At 39.4% G+C, this 17624-nt stretch overlaps 2 protein-coding genes across 3 annotated transcripts in view; both read right to left on the bottom strand.

Moving 5' to 3' along the window:
- tmf1 (TATA element modulatory factor 1) overlaps positions 1-3889 on the bottom strand; it is an 11991-nt gene extending 8102 nt beyond the window's left edge. The window contains 5 exon segments of the mRNA XM_013907838.1: positions 105-296; positions 485-611; positions 961-1064; positions 1757-3126; positions 3246-3889. Of these exon segments, the coding sequence (XP_013763292.1) occupies positions 105-296; positions 485-611; positions 961-1064; positions 1757-3126; positions 3246-3381 (1929 nt within the window). The 5' untranslated portion in view covers positions 3382-3889.
- A 4022-nt stretch (positions 3890-7911) lies between these two features.
- On the bottom strand, positions 7912-15726 carry LOC102207027 (NEDD8-activating enzyme E1 catalytic subunit). Of its 2 annotated transcripts, XM_005754340.1 has the most exons (18): positions 15648-15691; positions 15500-15538; positions 14332-14452; positions 14152-14232; positions 13958-14040; positions 13787-13867; positions 13526-13569; positions 10517-10581; positions 10214-10369; positions 10001-10103; positions 9740-9853; positions 9404-9457; positions 9236-9272; positions 9054-9135; positions 8864-8964; positions 8670-8733; positions 8500-8554; positions 7912-8404 (listed from the first exon to the last, which is right to left on the bottom strand). In XM_005754340.1, the coding sequence occupies exons 1-18, from the start codon at positions 15665-15667 to the stop codon at positions 8316-8318; spliced, it is 1389 nt and encodes a 462-aa protein (XP_005754397.1). In that variant the 5' UTR covers positions 15668-15691; the 3' UTR covers positions 7912-8315. The 2 variants fall into 2 exon arrangements, with proteins under 2 accessions (XP_005754397.1, XP_005754398.1); XM_005754341.1 differs by lacking the exon at positions 15500-15538 and having other exon boundaries at positions 15648-15726.
- Between the last annotated feature and the right edge of the window lie 1898 nt (positions 15727-17624).

The raw sequence follows: 17624 nt of genomic DNA, 5'->3' as shown, positions 1-17624 counted from the left end.
TGTGTGTGTGTGACTGGATATGTAAAGCGCTTTGGGGTCCTTAGGGACTAGTAAAGCGCTAAATAAATACAGGCCATTTACCATTTAATCAGTAATAACCTAACAAGTAAGAGCTACTGTCCTACCAAGTGTTGATTATGCCATCTGTTGGTTGCGGTGAAAAAAAACATGTTCTGTAAACAAGTCTTACCCTCTTCCAGCAGACCTCTGATCTGCTCCTCCTTCTCCTTGATGATCTCCATTGTATCACTGGCGTTTAGTCTTGTGGAAAGCTCCTCTCGCAAACCCTTTATCTCCTACAGCACCAAAAGAATAAAATAAAATCTTTGCCACAAAAATTTTGGACATGTAAAATTTTAATTGTCCATCTAGAAGTAATTGTGGTAGGAGAAATACATGAAAGGTCAGCACAGCCCTTGGAGAACTTTATTTATTTTGTTAATCATAAGTTAACAAGTCACAGACTAAGAGCTCTTAGCATTACCTTCTTAGCTATGTCTCTCTCTTTGCAGGCCAGCTGAGCCTTCCTTTCTGCCTCTGCTATACGCTGGGTGAACTCTTCCTTCAGGGACTGAACAGTGGAGCTCTCCTCCTTCAGACCTATCACTTCACTGGAGGATGAAAGACCTCATTAGTTTAAAAGCTCATTTTGAAAGACAACCTCAAGACCAAGCCAGCGTTTAAAAATCCATACTAGTAGATTAGTAATGACAATTCAGAGTCACTTAATTTTTAAGTAAAGGATTTGAAATTCTTAGCAGACTCTTACAGTACTGTCATGCCAATTTAGAAATCCATTTCATTAAATCAGATTGACTTATTCTCCCCTTGCTTGCTCAGTGTTTGCACAGTGGCATTATGCTGGTGACATTTCATCTCACCTACATATCCGGAAGACCAGCACTCCTGGCAAGACTGTTTACACTTCCTTTGTGAACCAGGTGTCTGCCTCATACTCACTCTTTCAGATTGTCACACTCCTCCTCCAGTGTGGCCTTGTCTTTGCTAACTGCCAGCAGCTGAGACTCTCTCTTCTCAAGGCGCCCTGATAGCTCATCAATAACCTATAACGTGACCACAACATGCTCTGTATTTACAGAAGATTCTAAAAATGTCGCAAAAGAAATCATTTGGTTCTGTTTAACAAGAAGCGAAATTCTTAAAGTTTATCAATAAAGATTCCAATTTGTCAGGTAAATACATATTTATGGATAAAGAGAAACATTACTTAGATTATAAGCACTGTTACTCAATTCACTGAAAATAAATCCATGACTACTTTTGATACAACCAAGTAAACGATTTAGTCCTTTCTTAAGCAAATATTCAACAAAATTGCTGATTAAAAAGAAGCTTTAAAATAATCTTAAACAGAAAAAACAAAGTACCTAAAGTCACACTAAATGCGCTGAAGATCAAGCGCTGTACAGTTCACAAGCTGTCGTGATGCTGTGACATGACAATCTAACAAAGCAATTTCTCCCTTTCTTGCATATGGAGGAGAAAAACTATGCTAAAAATGTTTTTTGTAAATTTATTATTTTTAAATGTGACTCATTTGCGACTTCATCAGTTATACATTACTTTTCAGTTACAGATAAAAACCTACCCTTCTTTGAGCAGTAACCATTTTGCAGGTTGTATTCAATGGATTTTAGAAGCAATGTGGACTTTTTCCAACTAGATCTGGCAGTATGTGCATTGCATAAACAATCTTTTCAAATGACAGGACCAGATGCAGACAGCATTTGGTTACCTTTTGAAGCTCCAGTATCTGGACAGTTGAGGCACTTTTCATTTCTGCAGTGATTGGTGGAGTGATCTGTTCTTCAGCTGCAGCGGTGGCATCAGACAGTGTGAGATTAGCCTCCTGCTCTGTCAAGTCTTCGGGCTGCTCGCTATTCACAGGTGTCGCACTTCGTCCGCTTTCCTCCATCTCATCCAGCGACTGCTCCCGCATTGTTTCAGTGAATCCCTCCTCGTCATCTTCTTCCTTCTCATCTACCTTTGCTGCCTCTCCACCTTCCTGCTTTTGACATTCAGCTTGTTGCACTGTTAAAGGGGCAGGACCCGCAGTGACGGATGCTAGAGTCCGACTGCCAGGGATTTCGTCATCCGAGTTGACCTCACTGACGCTCCGGCTATCCAGTGACTGCACGCTAAAGGAATCAATACGCTCAAATGCATCTGAGGAGGAACCACAGCTCTCTGTGAGTTTTGGGTAGTCTTCTAGTCTAGGAAAATCTCCACATGTGGAGGCAGTGAGAAGCTGGAAGGAGCCCTGCATTAGGTGAAGGCCAGTCTTTCCTTCACCGGTTTCTTGTCTAGAGCTGGCTGAGCTCTCGCTCAGCACACTCTCATGGTCAAGCACTTCAATGTCACTGGTGGTTGAGGTTCCTGAGGAGAAAGCACTAACTGGAGGAGAGGGTGTATCATTCTGACGATCCTCTGTCTTTGAGTCTTTATGCTCTAGGAGTACTTCCTTAGTGGATACGGGAGGTGACGGATCAGAAGGGGCAGCACTCTTAGGTTGAGGGGAATCTGTGGTATCCTTCTCTGGTTGGTGTTCTATTGAAGTGTGTGACTGCTCTGCTTTTGAGTCAACAGAAACTACTGAGTCAGCATCTGTTTTCACACTGCTTGCTTTACTGTCAGAGTCACAAGGAAGATCACTGGAAGAGGAAACAGGAGAAACTGGCTGCAGGAGGACAGTGTCTGCTGGTGAGGGCTTGATCTCCACCACCTGGATCTCAGCAGCTTTCTGACTCTCATGGATCTTATCAGCAGGTCCAGATTGAGGACCCTCAACCACGAATGACATTTGACTCTCCACATCTTTTTGGACAACAGCCTCTTTGATTTGCTTTTCTTTCTCTTGAGGCTGCCTTTGAGACTTAGTAGGGGGTACTGACACAACCTGAGTTTTGGTGACAGCCTGTGAATCTCCAGGTAACAAAAAGGCACTGAAAAAATTTTCGGATTCATCCACAACAGTACGAGTGACGGGAGTAGTGATGGCTTCTGATGAAGGGGGTGGTGTGATGGTCTTTTCCTCGGTGGGTGCTTCCCACTGTGTCAGCCCCCAGCCTCCACTTAATGAAAGCTTTCCAGGTAATGTGACATCTGCTGAGAAAGATTATTAATGTCAAGTCTTTCGATAGCTTTAGCTTCTAATGTTACATTTGCATATCATTTACATACATCAACATTAGCTGTTAACACGCTATATTACATTAATTACTTACCGTGGTGGGGCATTACAGTTGTACCATCCCACTGGTCCTCCTCTTTGATGTCCAGAACTCGGTCGATTGACTTCTGAGCTGATGTTAAAGCTTGTTTAGCGAAGCTGGACAGGTGAGATGCGTTGAACCAACTCATTTTGCTTATAAGGCAAGACAGCAAACAAACTCCAAGTTCAGGATTTGTAACACGGATGTTAGAGCGAATTCAGCGTCAGCAGAAGAATACGTTTATTTTTTCCGTTTTTCCATTTTTTCATATAGATATATAATCAACGCCGACTGGTTGGGAATAATCTGCACTGTCAAAAAACGGACTGTCCACTCCAAGCTTTGATGACAGCAAGTTACCAAACAGCTAGTTAGCAATGCATACCTTTGGTGTATATGGACAGTACCAATGCACTATAGTTTCGGATCGAAAACTGACAAGCTGGCCCTCAAAATCGCTTTCACGCCAAAGGTCAGTCATGCAGGAATACAGTTATCCCCAGAACTCTGCAACCATCGCAAATTCAGACCATTCTCACGTTTAATCCCAAATTTCACGGCTACTTTCCTTGGTTGTCATCGTTTGTTTTGGTCGCTCACAACTTGTAGCAATGCTAGCATTAGCTTGCTCGCTGCTTCCTTTTCCACGTAGCACAGTGACGTCATTATCCGGTCTGAGCCGTAACCCAGCGAGGAAGCGCGTCCGTGCCCCTCCCCCTCCGTAAATATTAGCACAACAGACAGCTATCAGCCAGTAAACGGTATCATTGGTTATTAAACTGTCTCTTAAATCTATTTTTGTGTTTTATTTATTAACCGAGGATACGAGTAAAATAAGGAGTAAAAGAGAGTTTGACTTTGAAACCATTTGTCATTCGTTTCATCAGTGTTTATTAACCAAAAATGTTTGTTTGATTGATGCAAAGAACTTTCTTAGAAGGAAAACCAAAACCAAAAATTCAGCTTTAGAGAAAGGACATTGCAATATGGTCTGAAAATAAGAACATGAACAATATATATATATATTGGGGTTTTTTGTGATATAACCCTGGCATTCAAAGGCTGTATGTAAATATGTTAAGCTTCTGAAGTTTACCCTGGCTCTTGAGCAATCCTTTTGGGAACCAGATCCACATAGGACGTAGTGCCAACTCCTGCTAAGAATAATCTCATTATAACACATTTAATTGGAAATATCTATATTTAAAAATATGTGAATGTGCTTGAATATGTGAGGAAAAATATTTGGTTATTTAAAGGTGGATTTTGATGTAATTTGTTTGCTGAAACAGTATTTTCTGGTTTGTTGCCTCAGGGACACTATGCAGTTAAATCACCTTTCTTAGGGCAATACTGATAAAGTAGTGCCTCTAAACTTTGGTATTTGAGACTGCTTGTTTTAGGTTTTAGGTGCTTAACTGCTCTAAAACACCTGATTCTGATCCATTTATCAAGCACCTGCCATGTTTAATACCCAGCTGATCATCTGAACTGTTGGAGCAGAGATTGGGGTCATGGTTTTGAGTTTGGTTAAGTGGTGCAAACCATACATTAATATTAACTAACTTCTAGGAAATGAGCAACAACAGTGTGTATCTATATAACACATTTTCTAGTTGTTTCCACCTCATCCAAAAAAAGAAAATTACAAAGATGTTTAATATCAAGTGTAAATTGGCTTCGCACCACAAATACAGGTGATCTAATTAGAGATGGAACCATATAACAAAACATTAACAGCTTTTGTGTTAACATTTATATATAAACAACATAAAAATGATTAGATTAAAAAAATGAATAGAACGCCTGCTGACCTGCTCCTCTGGTAGATTTTGGATGTGAGGGGGGACCTCAGTAAGTAACTGCTGTTGATGGCTTTTTGAGTTGGGTGGAGATGTTGACATTGCAGGAGAGGTTTTCGAAGATTTAGACACCTAGGCTCCACCTGTTTGATAGAAGCAAATCTAGTCGAATTTATACATTTTCTTTGTTTTGTTTCGGTTTATCTGTCATTTTCTTTTCTTTTAATTGAGCAGCTAACACAGCTAACACAGCTAACGCCTAACAGGAAGAAGGTGCATGGTTTTGTTGAGCCTGATCCCTGCAGTTTAGGAAAAGAGATTTACTGTCATGCTACGGGATACATTTGGTTACGTATAGGTTCATAGTCAGACGGAGGACGCTTCAGCATGCCAGAAAAAGAGGACAGGAGAATTTAGATAGTAACAAAACCCCTAACATTAGTGCTTCTCCAATTTTTCCTCTTGGTTTTGAAGTATTTCTTTTTTCATCGTATCACTGGAGATGCTACCACACCAAAACATTGACACCAGTGTTATATTCAGACCTGGACAAGTAAAGACATGGCAAATTGTATAATCAGTCAAATGAACAGGTTATAATCCACAATCAAGAAAATGAATCAGAAAGGAGACTCAAAATAGTCAGTCCTCAACTGAATATTGGTTGATTTTGTAGCATCTTATTTATTTTATCGTGCTGTATGTCTGTTGGATTAGACAACTGAAGTTCAGTTACAAGTTATGTTCAAATTAACTTAAATTTTATTCCGTTTTTTATATAAACCACATATAGCCAATAATTTCCAACTACAGTTCTCAAGAAAAAACTCCAACAATCAAATGATCCCCTGTGAGCAAGCAATTAGCAAGACCAGGGAAGAAAAACCTCAGTTTAACAGGAAGAAACCTCCTGCACAACCAGGCTCAGGGAGGGGCAGCCTTCTGCTGGGTCCAACTGGGGCTGTTAATGGAACAAGATGTGAAAAAGGAAAACATACAGAGACAGGACAAACCACACCCTATTAGTTATAGAAGAGAAAGGTTAATGACGTGTAGTAGCTGTCATGATATGAAATAATAAGACACGGGGTATCTTCAACACGACTTGCTTTATTGAACCGTAGCAGGAGCGTACATGGCTATAGCATTACTCAGTAGCATAGCCTGTCCTAAAGAGTCCTCCCATGGCCGCCCCCTCTGGTAGCCTTACTAGGACAATATAGATGAGATTTGAGTTGCGAGATTTCAAAACAGTAGTGGAATATAAATACAACCTCCATGCTCTGTAAGGGTTAACTGACCAAGAAGGAGAGTGGTGGAGTGCTCTGCTAGATGGGCTGGCCTCCACAGTCCCGTGACCTAAACCCAATTGAGATGGTTTGGGATGAGATGGACAGCAGAGTGAAGGCAAAAGGGCTGACAAGTGCTCAGCACCTTGACACTCCTTCAAGACTATTGGAAAACCATTTCAGGTGACTGCCTCATGAAGCTCAGTGAGAGAATGCCAAGAGTGTGCAAAGCAGTAATCAAAGCAAAAGGTGGCTGTTCTGAACAATCTAAAATACAAAGCATGTTTTGGGTTATATCACATTTTTTTGTTTATTACATAATTTTGATGCCTTTAAAGAGAATCTACAATGTAAATGCCCCCCTCCCCTCTTTTGGGGTTCTTGCTCCAACAATTAATTTTAGTAGTTAAGAAATACAGAAAAATAACTCTAAATAATACAAAAAAAAGCCTTCACATTCATTTATGACCTTGTACTGGATTTTTGTTGTTGTTGTTTTTTATAGTGTGGTAACAATAGTTCTACCCTATCAGCAGAGTGGTCTTACCTCTAGGGGGTTGAGGTCAACCTCTGAGATCAGTTTTAATCTCTAGCAGATATGCTGCTGTCCCATTATAAAGTTATAGTAGTCACTGAGATCAGAATTACAAAATTCTAAGGGAGCATTGTTTTATTGGAGCGACCGTGGCTCAGGGGGTTGGGAAGCGTATTTGTAACCGGAAGGTCGCCGGTCACCCTACTGGTGTTGGCCAGAGGGGCCGATGGCACGATATGGCAGCCTCGCTTCTGTCAGTCTGCCCCAGGGCAGCTGTGGCTACAACCGTAGCTTGCCTCCACCAGTGTGTGAGAGTGAATGAATAGTGGCATTGTAAAGCGCTTTGAGTGCCTTGAAAAGTGCTATATAAATCCAATTATTATTTTATTTTTGAAACAGTCACTCACTGACCCTACAGCAATGTCACAGCAGGGAATTTATGTGTTTTGAGCACTTTTGTTCCCATTTCAGAGGTACTGGTACCTGATAATGCTCTTACTGATCATTTGTGTTCTCTCCAATATGACTACCTCCACACACACACAGTCAAACTGGTGAACCACTGAAAATACCAATGAATTATATTTGTAATTGTGAAAGGCAATCACTACTGTTAAAAATATGTTAATATGAATTAAAGAACCTTTGGCAGCGACTGACCTTGATCCTAGAACGAATAGGACACTAAATCAAAAAAGTGGAGGAAAGGTGGTTTTATATGGTTTTACCAATTCAAATTTTGAATCCATTATTTTCCTTTTTTTTTCAAGATTTTGAAAATCAGTTTTTCTTTAAAAAAAAAAAGATTTTTATTTAATAGATTAATAGTTCATTTACAAATATTTGTTTATAATTATTCTTTTCATTTTCCTTTTAAGTTATCAAACAAGAGTCAAATTTAATGTCTAAATGAATAGAAGATATTAAAATGAATGTATAAAATGTATTTCCTCAGGAACATAGATGTGTGAATTACTGCATAATTAATTAATAAATCACAAAAAACCCCACTTGTCTTTCCTCTTCCTGCCACACATTAAGTGCACACAAACTTAATAAAACAAACAAAAAAAAGATTTTATTCCAGTTCACACATCATCATTGTCGATGTGTTTTACCACTTCCGTGGCTAAACATCTAAAAGATGAGTTGAAATAAATAAATATTCATTTGTAAAACAAGTACAAAGTAATCTTAAAACAATAACCCTTGCATCTGTCATTGCACAGAACATGCTATAGGCTCCAGCAAAATATTAATGCAGAAATCTGACATCAATTATTCACCAAAACATAACCAAGTTTGAACTAAGATTTGGCTTTTCAGTGGAAAATGTTAACTTTAGTCAATACTTGTACTGGAACAGTTAAATAGGTTATAATGGTTGACATTTTGACTGAATAAGCAGTAAACTGTTGTAGCTTTTAGATGAGTTGCAGAGGTGCTTGATTCTGTCTCATGAGGTAAAGCAGAGTTTGAACAACACAGTCTGAGGTGTGGTGACATCAGCTACAGCCAGCTCTTGTCCGTCAGCCAGCCCCAGCTCTGGAAAACATGTTCATAACATAAGTGAGTCAGCACATTCACAGTGAACTCATCTGACCAATGTGGAAACATTTTCAGTAAATAAACCAACACACCCTTCAGGGTTTTGGCCAGATTTGGCCGCGTCCTCTGTTCAATGGAAGCAACCGACTGTAAAACAAAATACTTCAGCTACAACCAAAACTTGAACTTCTCCAGAAAACACCTCAAATTGCTCAAAGATTGAACTAGAATACAAAACTGTACTAAATGGGAGGTTAATTACCTGTAAATATAAAGTCTTATTCTTTCCATCCATCGTTGTTGTTATGGCAGGTGATTTCATTTGTCTGAAAAAAATCCATTGTATTTGGTTGTTGGAGGCATTGCAACATAAAGTAAATTGAATATAGCTGGTAGTGTGATACAAACAAGGTGGGAACTAATATTAGGGCTTCACAGTAAGTGAGGTAAACGTACAGGGAGGTGCTCTCGGTCAGGTAGTCCAACACCTCCTGGAGTTTGGAAGATGGCGAAAAGTGTAGGTCCGAAGGTACTTGGCTGCAAGCTGAACAGTTTTCCTGTAATAAGAGTAATAACCACAAACATGCACGCATTATCCAAACAGGCAAGTCTGTCATGAACTAACAGATGCGAGTCAGACACAAACCTTCCTTTCGGCTTCAAAGGTGTAGGTGTACAGGCCGTCAACATCATTGAAGACCATGTAATTATTCAGAGGTAAATATGCACTGCATGCAAAAAGGTAATAGCAATGTTATTAGAAACTGTGAAATATGCATTCAGTTTTTAAACACATTTTGACATGTGGCAAACAACCTGCAAACTCACCTTGATGCTATTTTGAAAACCTCAGTTGCACAAGCAGCTGCATCGAATAAAGCAGAGAAAAAACGAATGCTATTTACAGAGCACTACGAGTGAATGATTAACTTTTATAATCGTTCATAGAGGAATCACGTCCACAGGTCTTACATTTATTCAGTGTTAGCTACTTACCAGCAATGGCAGCATTTGTGGATGCTACAGCAGGGATTATCCTCTTAACAACCCCTGAAACATTTAAAGCCAATTAGTTTTTTATATCTCTAATCATGAAAGAAAACAAAGAGGAAAATGCCGTTTGGGCAAAAGAAAGAAAAGCTGTACAAATCATCTGATCTGAATGAACTTTAGGGAGTGTTTTAATTTTTTACTGACACAAAAAATAAGATAAGAGTTTGAAAGCACCATCAACTTGCTGTGTTTTATATTACTTGGCTCATCTTCCACAGGAGTAGCTAGAAAAGTAACAGTCACCTCATGGCCACAGAAATGCTATTTATGCAAGCTCACCCTGTGTTAGTCTATATGTGACTCCTGTTATGCTGAACTCTGCTGCCCTCTCCAGAGATTTCTGGTACACCCACTGGATGTGTTCTGGGTCATCTCCATCCAGAGACACGTCATCTAATCCACATCAAAACAAACAAAAAATAATAATAAAATAAACAAAAATTGAAACATACTTTCTGTTCAAAGGTTTGACTACCTCATAATTGTAATTATTATTGAAAAAAATAATAATAATACCGGTAATATGGTATGACTTCCTACCTCCAAAGGGCATCTCTTTTGGCCATAGTAATATTCGCACGTACTCAATGCAATGTTCTGGCAGACGAGGCATTGAGGCTATTGTACACATGGGGAAGTTGATCTACAGACACAGATTGGGTTTAGCACTGAAAAACTGACTAGGATCTGGTTCTGAAAGATAATTAACTCATGGCTATGATCATTATTTTAGACAAACATCTGCTACCTTACCTGGGGAGGGTAAAGCTCAAGGGTGCAGTCAATGCAGGCTGTCATGCCAGGGAAAATGACTCTGGCATTGCCTTTAAAGCCTTCAGTCCCACCATCAATCAGAGGGATGATGGATGATGGATCTAAGACACCATCTTCATACACCAGCAAAGATAGCTACAAAAAAAACAGAAACACGGAGTTTACATTTAGAATATGTTCCTTTTAGCTAGCATTATCTTACAGATAGAAATCCAGTCATTTTTCAACTGTGCAAAGCTAAACAGATCATGTTAAAGATCACAATAAAGAGATTTAACTTACCAGCATACCATTCATCCACCTCCTCGCCACAATAGAGTCCAATCCACACACAATTATATGGAATTCTAGGTAAAGATAGAAAGAGGGACAAAGTCAAATCCAATTTTCTATGTTTTCTAATCTAATTGGGTTTTTTAATTCAAATTTTGTGAAGAAAATGTCAAAAAAGTGGAGGTATCAAAAAGTGGTGTATCAAGTTTATGGATTCTATAGAGTTCTGTGAAAAACTAACTACTCTGCACTACCCGACTCACTGGACCCTCTACAATTTGCATACCGCCACAACAGGTCCACTGATGATGCCATAGCCCTGACACTACATACTGCCCTGTCACACCTGGAGAAGAGAGACACGTGTGTGAGAATGCTGTTTGTAGATTACAGCTCAGCATTCAATACCATCGTTCCCTCGAAGCTGGACAGGAAACTGCAGGATCTAGGACTGAGCAGCTCCCTCTGCAACTGGATCCTTAACTTCCTGTCTGACAGACGCCAAGTGGTCAGACTGGGCATTTCACCTCATCCCCTGTCACACTGGTGCTCCACAGGGGTGTGTACTGAGCCCTCTCCTGTACTCACTCTACACCTACGACTGCACAGCCACTAACAGCTCCAACATCATTGTGAAGTTTGCGGACGACACTACAGTGGTGGGTCTTATCACCAAAGGTAATGAGACGGCCTACAGGGAAGAGGTCAGCGCCCTGACCCACTGGTGTCAAGACAACCATCTCACCCTCAACGTAACAAAGACAAAGGAGTTGATAGTGGACTTCCGGAGGTGCAGAGAAGTACACACCCCCATCACCATCAACAGCGCTGCTGTGGAGAGAGTGAGCAGCTTCCGGTTCCTTGGTGTACATCTGGCTGAGGATCTTACGTGGTCAGTACACACAAACAAAACAGTGAAGAAGGCGCAGCAGCGCCTCTTCTTTCTCAGGAGACTGAAAAGATTCGGCATGAGCCCCCGCATCCTCAGGACCTTCTATCGCTGTGCCACTGAGAGCATCCTCACTGGATGCATCACCACCTGGTATGGCAACAGCACCGCTTACAACCGCAAAGCTCTCCAGCGAGTAGTGCGGTGCTCTGAACGGATAATTGGAGGTGAGCTTCCCTCCCTCCAAGACATCTACAGGAAGCGGTGCCTGAGGAAAGCGGGGAGGATCATCAAGGACTCCAGTCACCCCAGTCATAAACTGTTCAGACTTCTTCCATCAGGAAGGAGGTTCTGCAGCATCCGGTCCCGAACCAGCAGACTGAGAGACAGCTTCTTCCACCAGGCCATCAGACTGCTGAACACTTCATAGACACCTCAGCTTCACTACTGGAACTTCAACATTATGCACTCCATACTGTACAGTAATGCCACTGTTTTGCACAATATCCAACTAATGACCTCTGTATATTTTATATATTTTATTTTATCGTTTACTCTATTTAATTTTTAAAATATGTATACACACACACACACACACACATATATACACAAGTAGATATACATATTAGTATACACATTCAGTAATATGCATACACTCTTATATTGTACATATATAAGATACATGATAAGTAGTCAATAGTTTTGTTGTGTGTGTCAGAACAATGAGGCGACTGCTGAATGTTACAGGTGTTACAGGAGTGATACATCTCCTGTTGTCAGGCCTGCAGGTATCAGGCTGTTGTTCTCCTTTATCTCATAGTGGACAGAAATTATTTTTTGGAGTGGCACAAATAATTTGTGTGGCATCAAATTTGATGCAGAACAGCTGATTGTTCTGTAAATCAGCGGTCCCCAACCTTTTTCGCGCCACGGACCGGTTCATGCCCCACAATATTTTCACGGACCAGCCTTTAAAGTGTCGTGGATAAATACAACAAAATAAAAATAGTACCGGTACCGAAAAAAAGAAGATTTATTCATAACACACGTGAAAAGACCCAGGAAAACCGAGTTAACGATAAAAACGATAACAAAATAACGCTAAAAACCGATAAAAATCCTGAAAACCATACATTTCACACCTGAGCCTCAACTCTTGCGGCCCGGTCCAAACGACTCACGGACCGGTACCGGCCGATGCCCGGGGGTTGGGGACCGCTGCTGTAAATAGTTTGAAATGTTTATTTTTAAAAAACAAAAACACCCTGGCTGCATTTTTAGGTAAACAGCTGTAAAAAAACTTTGTTTGCAAAACTCAGTTACTTTTTTAAAGAAGTAACTATATAATTAATTGCACAACATTGGTCATTATGTACTGTATTCTACAGACAGAGTTACAGGACTCTCTCCCAGACCACAGACTCATACTCATAATACAAGTCAGAGCTTTATAAAAAAAAAGAAGAAAAAAAAAAAAGAAGAACGTTTTGTTTTCATAATTGGAGATCAAGTTATTTTTAGTTCCAATAGTGTTAACATGCTGCACAGGTCATGAACAAGACTTTTTTTTAATTTGTCATTGTAAGTGGGCTAAAGCGGTTAATTAAAAGTAGTCTAACATAAATGCTGTAATTTGATTATTTTAATAAACCATGTAACTTGGATGGATTTGATGCTGGCGTGACCACAGTGCACACGTCTAATGTTGCTCACAGTGGTCCAAGGGACCGCTCAGGGAGTTTGTGTGTTCGCTCAGACACATGAAAAATTAGAGGGAACATTGCTGTAGCCCTTGGGTTTTTAAGAATATCACAAAGGACTTTTATAGGATTTCGTGGGGTCCTGTGAAAACTTTCTTTTTCAAGTAACTATAGCTAACATGTAAATTGCTAATGGCAAGTGAGATCATTAAGAAGCTGGTTTACATCACAGGAAAGTGGACATGTGAAGTATGTTTCTCTATTCTATTAAGGGGTGCAATGGCTTTTCATTTAGAGTAAGTTGCACACACTTAAAAAAATAAATTAAACTGCAGTGAGATATTTAATGTGAAACAAAATTAATCTCAAGTGAGCAAATCCATTCAGACATTACAAAAGCCAGTAATGGATTGCCCTGTTGATACTTACGTCTGTAGAATGTTTCATCTAAGTCTTGAATCTTTTTAAAATAGCTGCACAAAACATTCAGGAAAGGTTTGGGTTTTAACACAATATTCACTTCATATTGTTCGCATCACAGAAAAGTAGTATAGTGTCTTTGCATTCTTAAACTGTAATATCTGAACATTTTTCACATTTTGTCCACAATGACTGTACGTTAAAATTTTAGCCATGTGCACGTGATAAAGCATTTGAACTCTCAGAATAGTTGCTCAATCAAAAGGATACGGGATTACACAGCATCCAGGCACACGGCTGTTTATAAAGTCAGCAGCAACATCCGCCTTGGGCCGACCTACATCTTTAGCTCTAGTGAAAATTACAGACACATGAAAATCAAAGATAAAATGTAACACAGTAAGGATCAGCCTTTACACAGAACTGACTGATTCTACTCACCTGAAGAGGAACTGTCGATTTAGGTTGGAAACATCAATGGTGTCCATGTCAACAACATGAATGTTGCGAAAGCCTGATAAGGCCTGAGCCACAAGATGAACAAAAAGATGAAAATTAAATACGAACTATTCACTGAAATTATAATTATACCATTTAAATGATAATAATAATAATAATGATAATAATAATAATACCAGGTTTTTTAGCAGCTCGCATCCCAAACCACCAGCACCAATGACCAAGATTTTGCAGGTTTCTAACATAAACTGCAAGGACTAAAATAGGAGAATACATTTCATATCAGAGATATCAAATATGCCACAGGACAGAAAAAAATGACATATCTGTATCAGATTCCTCACTGCAAATATTACCTCTGTGCTGGGTTCAAAGTCAGGATGCATGAATGGACCTGATCTTTCCAAAAACTTCTTGATATGGTTCCAACGGTCATCCCAGTCAGAGGTGCTTCCAGTGTCTCCATCCACCAACATCCTAAGGATGACATTCATGTTTAGGATGCATTATCAACAGTATCTCTGACAAAAATGTTAAATAGTGCATGCATGGAAACATATGGCCCGATAACATAAAAATGTTTATCGCTACTTAAATTGTACAGCATGGAAAAGAACCAAATCCCATGCTCAATGTTGTGATTAAAGTTAACAGGAAGAGCACTACTTACAGCAGAAAATTAAATGACTTTTAAGAAACTAAGTAGGCATCATTAACTTATGTTTTAATGTCTACTCTACTCTACATCAACCTCGGTTCTCTCACATATATGACTCTTTTAAAGCGGCTCTATTATGCAGTTTCATAGTTGTTGCAACAGCGGATGCTCACATTAAACATGGCCAAATCTTTGAGCCAAAAGCTTTCAGTTTCAAAAGCTTGTTTCTACTTATATGGTCATCTCAGGCACACAACTTTGGCCGTGACCACAAAAGCCCCACCGACCTCAAGTTAAAACTTTCTAGTTATGAAGAGCAGCCAATCAGATGAAAGCTCCCTTAAAGGGCGCTAGCTGAAAGTGATTATAGGGCTTTGGACAGAATGCCTGGGCTACACCAAGGTCCAATATAAGATGAAAAAAATATGAACTTCTTGAAAAGAGTCCAAGATTAAAAAGAGTCAGCAAAGAGTTGGAAGTGAGCATAATTTGTCCCCTTTAAACATCTTAGTAAAACTGCCTGTCTCACGGGTGGGCGTTTCTGACCCACTGAATTTTGGGTAATATCTCTTGCCTGAATAGCTCCCAGCCTGCCGGCAGCTAAGCTAGGTGAATAGCTAACATGTCAACAGTGAGGAGGTACAACAGACCTCAGACTTCGCACAGAGATTAATAATACCACTACTAATTCACTATACAGACGTGTTAGTTATTCACTGTCAACTAGGCAGGATATTTCTGTCAACTAGCTACTCACAAGTTTCATTTACAACCAGCATTAGCTTAGCTCTTCGTCTAGCTAATGTTAACCTTCCTCCTAATGTTAACCTCAAACCTTGCGCCAGTTCTACCAATTGATCACTAACTTCTCAGTCAGCTCCACTACTCTCCTTCTTTTCTTCTCCCTAAAAAGAGAGAATAAAAGAAGGTTGATTCATGCTGTGCTTTCGCAGATTAAGGTGACTTGAAAGCATCTTTCGGGGTTTCTTGCTTGTTTCTTCGGCAGCTACTTACGGCTCGTCCGTCTCCGCCATCTTTGAGTAACTTCAAATGTCCAATTTAGCAGTAGTAAACAAGAAATCTTTCAGCCAACAATAGCGTTACTGTCGGATAAAAGTCTCTGTTGACAATGTTCTGGTTTACAGTTTTAGAATTAATGTGTCCCGCAGCTAGAGGCTGTAGAGCATATAATCTATATAAGCTAAATTAGTTGTAATTTTATTATTTAGGTGGAATTTCAATATTCCCATTATCATGAAGGTTGCATTGTCAACAGTCGGTCATAAAGGCGGAAATTACATCGAAGTTCCAACAGATGGTAGCATTTACCTTACGGCTTTAAAAGTCACCAGTTTTCAAGCGCAAACTTGTATTGCTGGGCAATACTGCACATTTTAGTATTGATCCAGTACCAAGTAAATCAAGGGCCAGTGTTTGCAATACCGCTGCTTAAGTAGAGCGGGTCGGGGGGCAGTGTGCCATGATTTATGAGATGAATTATTCATTTTCAAATTCTGAACACATTTTAATGACCATCAACCACTGTAATGTTTTTACTGTTCACAATAATTAGTAAATGTAACAAAACACACCTTTCAGCTTTTCAAGCTTTCATCATCTGTTGTTTACATGTGCAATAGGCTATAAATAAAATAGATGTGACAGTCAACACAAAACGATTCAGACGTTTTTAATAGTGCATGTTTATATATTTTCACCCCCCTCCAAAAAAATTATTTGACATCATTCATTCATTTATAATACATACTGATAAAAACAAAGTATCGATCCTATCACCTAGCATCGATTTGAAACCAATGCCAGTACTGGTATCAATACTGTCCATATTGGTTCAATACAGTACCCTTACACCGTATACCTTACTGAAGTGGTCCTCAGTTCATCCTGATAAGTGTTGAAATTAAAACATCTGTGCTAAACACTATCATATTGTCAACTGGGCATGCAAGGAAACAAAAAAAAACTGTTAGCATTAAATGCTTATGGGTATTCCACAAATATGTCGTGAAATGTGACATTTCACACAGGTTATTGCCTTTGCTTTGTAATACAGGGATTCTCAATCTTGTGTTGTGTCGTTCAGGCTATTTAAAATTTAAAAAATGTTTATGCTCTTGTGTTCACCAGAGTGAACAGAGACAAGAAACAAAACAAGAGAAAAGGAAGAAAATAATTGCCATGCATGGTCTTGGTAAAGGCTGCAATTTCTTCTGCTAACATCTGATCTCTGTATGACATTGAAGTTTATGGGACCATATTTAAACTCCTTAGATGTGGCTGTAGCCTATTTGACACAGGAAAAAAATACAACAAAAACTTCAAAACATACACTACTTGACCTCCAAGATCAAAACACCCTGACTGTACTGTGCGCCCCTTTCTGAATACAACAGGAAAAGCCCACTTTTGAAAGGGAGACATTACAAAAACTCTACTTTTCTATAATCCTTACTGAGCAGCTGCTTTTCAAACAGAAGAAACAAAAAGTAAGTGTCATCATGTTCACAGGAGAGAATTAAGCTTTTAAGGAGCATCACGCCCTGCCCTCTGTGATCTATGAGGCGGCTCAGTTGTCTTATGGGGATGCTTTGCTGTGTGTGCCATAGGGCACCTTGCAGGATAAAATTAGGAGATTATTGAGACACATATAGGGAGAAACATACAGCTAGAGGGCTCTATCGCTTAACAGGATAATGATTTAAAGCTTTTATAACACTGGACCACAGTGAAGTATCCAGTATGAATCTTTTTTTCATTCATTTATAAAACAAGTTATTTTTGTTAGTGCCAAATGATTAAAGAAGTATATTTGTGCACACTTACTTTAGACTCTCGTCGCTGTATATCACTGAAATCAATTTTTAGCGATCGTATTTAGCACAGTTGTTCGAATGCTGATACTTTTCATGCAATCTTAGTGTAACTTTTCTAAATCACCGTGGGGCACTGGAGTTTAACAATGGCACTGAG

Source organism: Pundamilia nyererei, unplaced genomic scaffold, assembly GCF_000239375.1.
Source record: "Pundamilia nyererei isolate P.nyererei 1_Seehausen unplaced genomic scaffold, PunNye1.0 scaffold00547, whole genome shotgun sequence".
Lineage (NCBI taxonomy): Eukaryota > Metazoa > Chordata > Actinopteri > Cichliformes > Cichlidae > Pundamilia > Pundamilia nyererei.
The sequence above is the reverse complement of the archived record's forward strand: the minus strand, read 5'-3'. Positions and strand labels throughout refer to the sequence as shown.